General features: G+C 35.6%; 1 protein-coding gene across 1 annotated transcript in view; it reads right to left on the reverse strand.

The window, feature by feature from the left end:
- The window catches only part of SPTLC1 (serine palmitoyltransferase long chain base subunit 1), a 32,708-nt gene extending 22,652 nt beyond the window's left edge, over window positions 1-10,056 (reverse strand). The window contains exons 1-4 of the mRNA XM_039366508.1: window positions 9,914-10,056; window positions 7,707-7,814; window positions 6,458-6,552; window positions 1,177-1,270 (exon numbers count right to left, since the gene is read on the reverse strand). Of these exons, the coding sequence (XP_039222442.1) occupies window positions 1,177-1,270; window positions 6,458-6,552; window positions 7,707-7,814; window positions 9,914-10,024 (408 nt within the window). The 5' untranslated portion in view covers window positions 10,025-10,056. The remainder of the gene's footprint in view (window positions 1-1,176; window positions 1,271-6,457; window positions 6,553-7,706; window positions 7,815-9,913) is intronic.
- Window positions 10,057-11,676: the final 1,620 nt, after the last annotated feature.

Genomic DNA, 11,676 nt, shown 5'->3' on the forward strand with positions numbered 1-11,676 from the left:
GAGGGAAATAAAAATTGTTCCAGAAATGAGGGGAAAAGCTGACAAAGAGAAAAGTGAATAGAACTACAAATTAAAGAAATGAAATAGTTTGGCATGAAATTGAAGTAAAATTTTAAAAATTTGTGGGCATTCTAATATTGAAGAGTAGAATTAAAATGCTGATGAAAAGGAAACCATAAATGTTTGAGAACACTAAAATGATAAGGTGTAACATTACATATAACATACAACTTATAACTTATGTGTGTAAAGATTAAATCTTTTGCTTAATCCCTTAAAGAGTATCATTTTGGTTCCTTTATTTTTTCCAGTCTTTCTCATAGTTTCTACAAATGTAGACCACTAAATAAACATATGGAAAATGCATGGATTATCAATAAAGCAAACACTTCCAATATTTTTAAAGCATAGAAATTTTTTTTGCAAAAAAAGGTAATTTATTTGTGAATGCCTTCCATTTTAAAGATTTTTCAATTACTAACTTGCTAGTCAAGGATGAAGGCTAAATCTCCAGCACAACGAAATCCCATTTTTAGATATTCACCACTGTATTTTCTATTTGCATTTTTTTAAATGATATTTGTATTGATTATTATATGTAGGAATCAATTTACAGACACAGCAGAAGCAAGCAGATTTAAAAAGACAAAACATACAAAAAGGTAGTGAATAATGTTGGTATAACTTAGATTTAGTTACATTTTTTTTCTATCGTCTATATTTAAGTTTTTTGGTTTATATCTAACTCCTTTTCTCCACTTTATATAATACTGCTTGCCCAACAGGGACTAATATGATAATTATATATGTATGCAGGCATGCATGCTATGGACACTCTCACTACCACAGGGCTGCTGGACTATTTTGAAAATGAGACTTGATTGACCACAATCTAAATGGTGATATGTACTCTAACTTCTCTTTAGCCCAGCACAATACTTCCTATTGCTACAAATTATCCTTGTTTGTTTTTGTCTGGGCAGAATCTATGAGCCCCATGTGCAGTCTACAGACCCTCTTGTAAATGAATAAAATACTAACAGAAATCAACACAGATTTTATACAAGGAGAAATACTAGTCACAATTACACTCTAAAAGATTATAAGTATCCATGGGTCATTCAAATAGTTCTTTTAACACAAAGGCTACATAGTGAGATCTATGGAGGTACTTACTTTAAGTCTTTCATTATCCAAAAGCCCAAGAAAATTAAATGATGCAAAGTTTATGCATTCCTTGTCATTCACAATAATGTTGTGAGTTGGAGGCCTTAAAGTATGAAAAAAAAAATGCAAAGTGAATAAATTTGGAGAACCAGCACAAATTTAGAAACTCAAAGCATTCTTGAGTACACAAAACAACTGTGGTATTCTCCAATCTGGTACTGTATCTAAATTACTGTTTGATGTATATCTTTGTTAAGAATACTTGTTTTTTATGTTATTAATACAAACAACTTTATTCTAATGAATCACTCATCTACTGTTGAATTCTAAAGGAACCTTTTCATTGCTTTATACTTTTCTTGGAATACTTTTCAGAATTTTGGGAATATATTTCATCTTCTTAATATTTCTAAAAAGAAGTATTTTAGTTGAGCAACAATAATGCTATCAGAAAATATAATAAACATGCCCTAATATGAAAATTACATCCTAAGGAAAGGTTATCCTGCCACTTAAGAAAATGCAGCGTGTTTAAAAATTTGTTTCATTGCTTAATTCATAACATTAAGGGATGAGTTAATTTTAATTAAATCTCTGAAGAATCAATTCAAGCTAAGACATTAAAGAGAGTCAAATAAACTAGAAAGAAAACTCATTCTAAAGCAATCATCTAGCAAGATGATTATTACAATAATTTATTAAAGTGATATTCAATAAATATTGCCATGCATTATGGCTTGGATCCCAAGGAAAATATTTCATCCCTGCCAGTCAGTGTCGACAGTCAGAAGAGCCACTGAAATTGAGCAGCCTTGTGCTCAGAAGGAAGTTGATAAGGCAATGCTTTTGGCTGACACTGCAACACCTCTTTTCATTATTCACATAGAAGAAGCTTGCCGAACCCATCCAGCATGCGCATGCCTGCAACACATTTTAATGTGATACTTTTTCCAACTGGGTTTTAGGGAATTTTCAGAGTTCCACAAGAACCTGAATGGCTTCCATTAGACTAGAGATGCACACACATTTTAGGTTGAGAGCCACATATTACCTTGAATATTCTAAGAAAGTAAGGCCAGAAGGGAAGAAATGAATGATCAAGAGAAAAATAAAATGTGATGTATCTTACATTTACTCTACCTTAACTAATGCCAAGTAAAAGTTATCCATGGGCATTTAATATTTGTCTCCTTAAATCACATTAAAAAGAATATGGCAACTGTTTGGAGGTTCTGGCTATATATGGAGTTTTATGTTACCCATCTCCATGTTTAGCTGATAAACATTAGTATATCAAAGAATTATGCAACATAAATCATAATCCAAGTTCCTTAATATTAAAAACTTATAACAGTACTGCAACTTGTCTTAGAACATAAACGACAATTTTACTAGCCCAGTACTCGTTCTGATTTTTTTCCTTTAAATATAAATCATTTTGGTGCAATAGCTCCAAATAACAGCACACCAAAAAGTTCTTCCAAATCAAATGAAGGTCAGTTACACAACAGCCACATTTCAAGCCACCTATCAACTGCTATTAATAGGCTTACTTTCTCTAAACCAGCATGTTTCATTATTTATAATGGTTGACTGTTTTTCATTTACATAATTTTTCCAGATTATATTCAGGATGAGATTCTTAATATTCCCAAGTAGCATTTTAGAAGTTCTAGAAGCTGCATTTCCAACATGTTAAAGATTTTATTATTTTACATTAAGTTTAAACATAATTCCATTTCATTTCACTTAATATTTTAGTGCTTTTTGGTGTTTTGTCAGTAACATTTTGAAATACATTAGAAATATAATAAGTCTTAAGTTTGGTCTATTTCACTATTTGTCATGCATGAAAGTTTAGATACACTAAGTTTATTAAAGATGTTTGGAAGATAGCACTGCTTGAATTCCTGTGTCATAGAATATGTCCATGAATTCTATTCTCTATTTGTAACTGAAAAAGATTATAGTATGTCTGAAAATTAGCACTAATTCAGCAAAGCAATTTATTAAGGTACCCCATATAAGCACTGAATTCTTCAAAATATCATAATTTTGTCATGCTGCCATTTACTGAGATCATTTATAAACTGCTTTAAAGAATGTAGAATCCTACATAAAAAGGCATTTATTTTGCTACAGAAAATCAAGCCACATACTGTACTCACAAAGAAAACATCTTATGGTTAATATGTATTATTGTATTCATCATGCTGATATATTCCATGCATGTCATTTACTATATAAAATGGCATTCTCAAAAACATTTTGTCATTTATTTTAAGCAGTGACCAAATGTTCATGAATTGCTTAGAAATTTTCCTGACTTACACAGTAAAAAAGTAACATAAGGAAATACAAATATAATATGGCATCCTTATATAAAGAACACAAAGAAATAAGTGTTACTTCGAACAGAAATATTGCTTAGAAGTATACTGAAATTCCTATGACTTTTTAAACTTATGGCACAGTGAACAAGCATCCTCAAAATTTAATGTTTAAAGGTTTAATCCTTCATGTGCTTAGTTATGATGAAGCACCATTAATCTCAACTGGATTAAATTCTGAGCTATTATAGGTAGGATCTAAGCATTTTTTCAGAAATTACTTTAGATTTAAGTGGGCACATATAAAATTGAAAGAAAAAAAGGGGACAGAGTAAATATTTGATACTTATGGTAGAGAACGAATTAGTTTAAGAAAAGAGCAGATGGCACTTGGATCCCCAAATGTTGTCCCGCATGTAACCAAATTTACAGCCCAAATGTTGGAGATGTGGAAATTTAGATGCAACCTATTTTCATATTTGGTGGACTCGTAGAGATATTAAAGCTTTTTGGATTAAGATTTGGTGGAATATTCAAAAGATTTTTAAGAGAAAGATAAAGTTTATTCCGCAATTATTTTTGTTGGGTATTATTGTAGATTTTGATGTTAAAGAAACTAATTTGATGTTGAACCTTATAACAGCTGCAAGATTATTGGTGGGGCAATATTGGAATAAAAACTTATTGCCTACTTTGGAAGAATGGATACTTAAAGTGTCTAATTTAGCAGAAATGGCGAAAATCTCCCCCTACTTGAAGGATCATTCACAAGAAAATCATATTATGGTTTGGAGAAGATGGATTGATTACATTCAGAAGAAATATGAAATGGAAAAGTATTATCTTGCTTTTGAGTAGATCTTAATTATTATTAGTTTTAATTATATTATTATTTTTCACCTAATTTGTTAATACTTGTTTTGAGAAGGAGTTAAAGTGTGTTATGGTTTTGATTGATAGTATAGTTGGTTTATGTTAGTTAGATTATGTTTGTTTATTTTATTTTTTACCCTGTAATCAGCTCTGGGAAGTGGGGGAGGGGGAAGGGGTGGGGGGGGTTTATATTGTAATAAATTTATAAAACTTTTAAATAAAAATAAAAAGAAAAAAAGAAAAGAGCAGCAGTTAAAATCTCCCTTTATTATAGAAACTGCCCTTTTTAACATTACTGTAAATAGATTTTCCCTTTTCCATGTTTATTAGGAAAAAACAGGAAGCTACCAAAGTTATACTGTTAATTCATCTAGCCCAGGGGTGTCAAACTCAATTTCATTGAGGGCCGCATCAGCATTGCGGTTGCTCTTGGGGGGCCGGGTGGGTGTGGCCAGGGTGGGTGAGGCCTACTGGGTGGGCATGACCAGCTCTACATCGTTCATGTCAAGGGTGCCTGTGGGAGCCTGGGCAGGAGTGGGACAGATCTGAGGGTCTCTGGCAGAAGGGGGTGGGATCGGGGCAAGCACCAAGGCATGGTCCATTTCTTCATTCCTCACAAAGGGTAACACCTCCCCAGCATGCACCCAGGGGGCGGGGCCAACACAGCAGGGACCGGTTCCTCGCTGTTTCTGGACAGCCTTGTGGAGCTAAGACTGAATGCGTTTCAGCATAGATGGCCACCACAAAATTGTACATTGGCTCCCGGCCGGCCAGGGCCAAGACAGCAGGGGCCGTTCCCTCACTGTTTCCAGGATGGCTTTGCGGGCCACATGCAACCACTTCGCGGGCCGCATCCGGCCTCCGGGCCAGGTGTTTGATATGTCTCATCTAGCCCAACACAGTCTACATTGACCAGCAGCATCTTGCCAGGACTGTAGGTAGTATTTGTAGCGCTGTGGGCAAATTTTGAATCTGAGATGTCCTGTGGGCAAAGCACAGGCTCTACCACCCAATTAACAGGGTAGAAAATACCCATTCATGAGTAGCTAAAATTACATCTTACGTTTCTTAGCCTGAGATTGAATGCCCTTTAAATAGATAATGCCTGTTATTACTAAACAATTTAATAAATTAAGTAAATATAGAATTACTAATGCTAATAATGTCTGAGTAAATTAAAAACAGGAACATGTACATTGTTATATGGAGTGTTTACTTAATACATTAAGTAAATTAATAAATTAAGTAAATATAGAATTACTAATGCTAATAATGTCTGAGTAAATTAAAAACAGGAACATGTACATTGTTATATGGAGTGTTTACTTAATACATTAAGTAAATTAATAAATTAAGTAAATATAGAATTACTAATGCTAATAATGTCCAAGTAAATTAAAAACAGGAACATGTACATTGTTATATGGAGTGTCCAGAACAGGTGAATCCAGGTGACCAAAACAGAAAATAGGTCCAAAATATACGAATTCTAGGCAGAAGATGTTTCAAGGATTGGTATCCAACCAGCCCATTTGATCTCCCTTAAAGGGACATACCAGAAAGGAAGAATGAGAGGCGAGCAGGCACCATGTTTGAAGCAACGCATAACCAATTAGAAAGATTGGTGGAGCATACCAGGGTGGCCTTGCTTGCCCTGTGAGATCCCTCCAAACTACTTTTTAGCCATCATTTGGAACAACTGAAAAATGTTCGGTTTTAGTTCAATCAAACCACAGCCTACCTATAACAATCTGTTCAACTTCAAAGAAAACACATTTTTCACTTCACCAGGACTTCTAAGGACCATTAGGCATGCTTATTTTATCCGTTAAGCAGAGTGATAAAAATGAAGTAACTTACTATGCCTACTTGGTATCTTTCACAACTCAATTCTACATTAGAATTTAAATTTGTGCTGAACCCAGTTCTCTTAATCTGCAAGATAGCGAGCCATAATTATTGTACAAAGTGATCAAGCTCACAATCCTAAACACATCTGCTAGAAGTATATACTTTCAAACGCAGTCATATTTCATGTAAACATGTAAAAAAAAACCTGGGCTAAAATTATGATGATCCAAATTTACCCTTTAACAATATTGTAATTCAGTGCTGGGTGATCTTTTGGTACTGGAGGAACAAGAGGTTCTGGCTGCCATTCTTCAATCAACTCTTCCTTTTCCTGTTACAAACAGAAACAGAAGTACTGAATGATGTTCAATAGATAGATACCCTGCCTTTCCTCCTAGAGCTCCAGATGGCATATATAGCAGTCTCTCCTTCAATTTTCCTTTATAACAACAATCCTATGAAGGAAGTTGGCCTGAGAGAGAATGACTACTTGTCAGGTGAGAAGAATCAGGATCACATACTAAGTTCCAGTTAAGTTGATTTATTGCTCATTCCTACATACAAGAATCACCAAACTGGCACTAGATAAGAATTAATGGAATTCAAGGGGGGAACTGCACTTTGATTGCTTGTGCGAATGTAACAACTCCAGGCTGATTCCTCTCTTGACACTACTGCACTACTGTAGTCCAAGTCACTCCCCAAGCATCTATAGCTGAGAATGGACTTGAGCCTGAGTTTCTCTTGTCCTAGTCCAACAATTTACTAATTTACTAAGAATGAAAAATTGGATGTAAGCATTTGAGATACACACCCACACATTTGTAAGAAAAGAGAATGAAATCATGTTCATTTTAAATCTACTAAAGGTAGTTTTATGCCATTTCCTTAAATCAAATTCTCCTTTATACAATTCATAGTTTTCCTAAGAATATTAGGAATACTTAATCGATTGCTGCATCAATTACAAAACTTCTTTTTGTACAATTTTTTGAACTGACCAAAATTTTTTCTACAACAGTCTTTGATGAACATACGAAACAGCACAGAAACTGTAATCTTAAAATCCAACTATGCCTAGAAACTGTAACATAAATAATTATGCTATAAAAAGAATATAATACTTTTTAGATTCTGAGATGCTTTGCACTGACTGGTCAATGATAGACATGCATCTCTGTTTCTTACAGTCCCAGGGCTTCTTGCAGAAACTACAATAAATGTCCCTTATATTTCAGTTTGTTTTTTAACTGAACTGTATAGCTTATATATATTATATTAAAGGTGGAAAGAATTGTGAAGTGGCTTATCTTGGTCTGTTTTTGTTTTTTTTTACATTTTAAAAGCTTGACATTTTAACGGGGATGTGTAGACTTTCTATAACTACTATATATGAGGTTATGTATCTGTGTTGGTGGGTGAGTAGGTAAAGGGAGAAGGGAAGAGGGGGATTGGAGAGGGAGAGAGAAATTTAGAAATCCAGACCTTAGGTGTAAGATCAGATCGCTCCTGAAGTTTGTATGTTTTAGAGAAAAGCAGTCTGATTATCCATAGGATCAGAATACCTTCTAAAATAAGGTGGTACGCTGGAGCCTAGAAATTAAAAAAAGGAGAAATTATTAATGAACCTATGTTATTTCAAAAAGTCCACATAACAAACAGGCAATTTCTGCAATGGTTAAGTTCTATTTGAAACACAACTTATATAATTTTTTAAGAATTACTTTTGAGACCTAATATGACTGGAAAAATTTTTATTAGGGATACTAAAAAAGGACTGCATCTATTTTTATTCACGCGTCACTGTGTTGCAAAAATTTCTATGACTTTGAAGCTACAAATTTAACTGCCTACAGTTGGAACTCTAATTTGAGGCTGATAAAACTAATATGATTTTAAATTTTCAATCATAGAATTAAAACTCTATGATCCTGATGGATTTTATTTCAGGCTTCTGCGCACAATGCCTGGTTAGAAAACAATTTTATGTTTGTGAATGAATGCCCACTGTGAGTGCACACAGTATTTTCTCTGTCCTCTCATGTAATGCTCTCCAAAATCACAAGGGAGAAATGTATACATTTCAAAATGTATTTAAGTAATTCATGAAGGACTATGCTGACCAGTATTAAATGAATTCATACCATACTTACTTTGTAGGACTAAACAGATTAAATGACATCTCCATCCCTAAAGCATAGATCAAAAAGTTTCTCAGTCAACAATCTATGTACAAGTGAATCATTAAGTTTATAGCTACAAATCATATGGTCATGTTTTTGGAATAGTTTTACAGTGAAAATAAACTTAACAACCAACCTGGTTTAAACTCCTACTTCTTTTTTCTATCGTTTATGATTTATGTTTTTGTATATATGCATGTGTGTATTTGTGTGAATGCATTAATTTATTTTCTATCTTTCCTACAAGAACTAAAGGAAGGATACATAGCAGTTTCCCTTGACTTTTTCTCCAAAATAACATTCCCATGAGGAGCAAGTGTGAGTGACTTGGTCCAAAGTTATCTAGGGAGCTTCTCTGGTTGAGGATGACATAAATGCAGGTTTCTTTGGTTCTAGTTGACTATTATATTATTTATCCTGTAGAATTATACTATTAGCAATTTAAGCCAAGTTTGTGTGCTTGCCATCTGCAATATGTTATGACTGTTTGTTTCTTCTGGTATAAGCATCTAAATCTTACTTTTAAATGAACTTTCAACATTAGGACACGAGTCAGTCACTGCTAATATAGTCCACAAACAATATTCAGAGAATTACACCAGTCTAACAGAGAAAGTATTTAAGTACCCCTTTAAGTAGAACATAGAGGGTGAGATTTTCCAGGAAGCATCCTTATCATTACAAAATTAATTATTTTTGCATTTTTATTCTAAGAGATACTTAATAACACATCCATAAAAAGAAGATATTTAAATTGTGTGCAAAACTGAACAGGAATTTTCAAAATAATGTTAATACTTCTTATGGCTATTGTGGCATTTCAAGAATAGATGTAAAGATGCTCAGAATTCATTTATTCTACATAAAAACCTAGCTAATAATCTTTGAGGGAAGCTTCCAAAAACACAGAAAAAAAACATCTTGCCTGATCTAAAGCCTAGTTATCAAGATGCAGTTGGAATAGGCTGATATCGGTAATGTAGCTTTACACTTGGGCAAACGATGGGCAAGAATCTCTTCCTTCAAAGTAAAAATAAAAGCCGTAAAAGAAATGGGGGAGGAAGAGAGATGGTGGAAGAAGACAAAACTTCTAAACATTTATCAAAAATCTAATCCCAGAAACCAACAATACCGAACATCAACTGCAATAAGTGGATAAATGAATCTCCGGCTCGTTTCATTTGTTGGGGTATTCACTACAATATACGTGATCTCAATACATCCCCAGCGCCATACACAAACCAACACCACGCTGCCTTCGCCTCCCGGCTCAAGTCCCTCTTTCTACTCCATCCGTTCTTAACAAGGACTCGACCATCTTCCCCTTCCCGTAAGTCCAGAGCCTTTTTCAGTCACGGCCCTTATTGGGGGGGGGAGGGGAGGTGACATGCAATTCCGAAAGCAGCTTTCGACCTCTCCCCCACGATACGGAGGGGGGGCGCTGTAAGTGACGTTCCCAAACCCCTCAGCGGAGCCCTTATCCAAGCCCAGCCATTCTTGGCCTCTCACCTCATAGAAGGCCTGGACCATCTCCACCAGCACCCACTGTTGCCCCATAGGCTCCGCCGCCATCGCCTTCAGCTGCTTCCGGGTAGGAGGCGGAGGTACGTCGCCAAGCATCAGGGGGCGGAGCCGTGACGTAAGAGCGCGAGAAACAGGCAGCGTGGGTTTGGAGCAGGTCTTGCCGGCTTTTTTTTTTTTTTTTTTAAATCAGCGAGAATAGAACGAGGCGACGGTGCTTGTAGCGCGCTTGACGGTTTTCTCAGTCTTCCATGGAACATATGATGGATGTCGATGTCCAATAATGTCCTTGGATTAAGCGTGTCTAAGTCGCGGTTGTGAGGATATGAAATGTTCTTTTTTTTTTTCCTGACCAAAGTGGAAGCGGGTTTTCCCTTCGTTGTGCTGAAAAAAAAACAAAAACAAAAACGGAGCAATGAGGCTTGTTTCCCACTGCTAGCTCTGATGATTTTATACTCTGCTCTAATTTTCCCACATTCTCCTCCCCAGACAACACTTAAGTCAACCGCCCAGAGTTGATTAATTTAACTTAATTAAATACCTTTGTGTGTAGCCTAGCAATGTTCAGGCTGATGTCTCCGAAGTATTAAACCATTGGAAAAGTATCTCAACCTGGCAGATTAACTATGAGGTTGAAAGACAAAGAAGATACAGACTACTATCAAATTTGAAATTTATTTTATTCTTGGTTAGAGAAAAGAATGAAGGATTAGGAATTGAATATGTATTAGCTTAGCAAACTTCAGACAACTTGATTGGAAAAATTAACATATGTTGATGAGAAAAAAAATTAATAAAAATAAGAATGAAAAAAAAAGAGAAAAGTATCTGAGCCTCAGATAAAAATCATGATGTCTTGCAGAGAAGTTGGGATGTTTCCCAGGTTTTCTCCAAATGACTTAGCATGACTGGGTGATTTTTTTTTTACTTTTAGTAAATAGGAAAGCGGTGTTTTAAAGTGGTGATTCTGCCTGTAATCCTGTACATCCTTAGTAAGCGTCTTAAGGCTTGGGAGTAGGCATCCTTAGGCTTGCATTATTTTCATTAATATAATTGAGACTAACTTAGACACCATAGTTAAGATGACATCCTCACTTTAAGCATTGACTTTGGTTAATAATTTTGCAGATACAAGCTGCTATGGTTTAGGTAAATGGCAATCATTAGGTTTTCTCTTTTAACATGAAAATAGAATGTGGCTGCCTCATAGGTGTTTTGAAAGAATGACTTTGTTGCTTGGTTCACCTGTGCACCATTTCCTGAAAGGATATTCAGATCAGATCTAAAATTTAGAAGCTTCAGCTGGTTCAAAGTGCAGAGAGGAGTGTAGTCTTTGGGGCCCCTAGAATGGCCTATATTACACCTCTGCTCCACAAACTATGCTAGCTACCAGTCTCTTCTACGTGCAATTTAAGGTATTGGTTAAGACTTTTAAAGCCCTTAAAGGTACGTGATGAAGGACTGCTCCCACTAGGACAGGCCTGCCTCATTCATGCCAGCAGAGAGGGCCCACTGCGGTTCTCATTGGTCAAAAAATCTATGACTATGGGGAATCAGAAGAGCCTTCTCTACTGTCGCACCTGCCCTTTGGAACATCTTACCCTCCAAGGTGAGATCTGCCTCCATCCTCCTATCCTTCCATAAGAGCCTGACGACCTGGCTCTGCTGTTTGGCCTGGGGACCCAATGGAGGTGGCTACTAGATGGATTGCAAACCCCATCTTCCCCCTCGCTCTCTGCTTCCCCACCCAC

Source organism: Crotalus tigris, unplaced genomic scaffold (assembly GCF_016545835.1).
Source record: "Crotalus tigris isolate CLP2741 ecotype Arizona unplaced genomic scaffold, ASM1654583v1 scf7180000020342.816771, whole genome shotgun sequence".
NCBI classification, from domain to species: domain Eukaryota; kingdom Metazoa; phylum Chordata; class Lepidosauria; order Squamata; family Viperidae; genus Crotalus; species Crotalus tigris.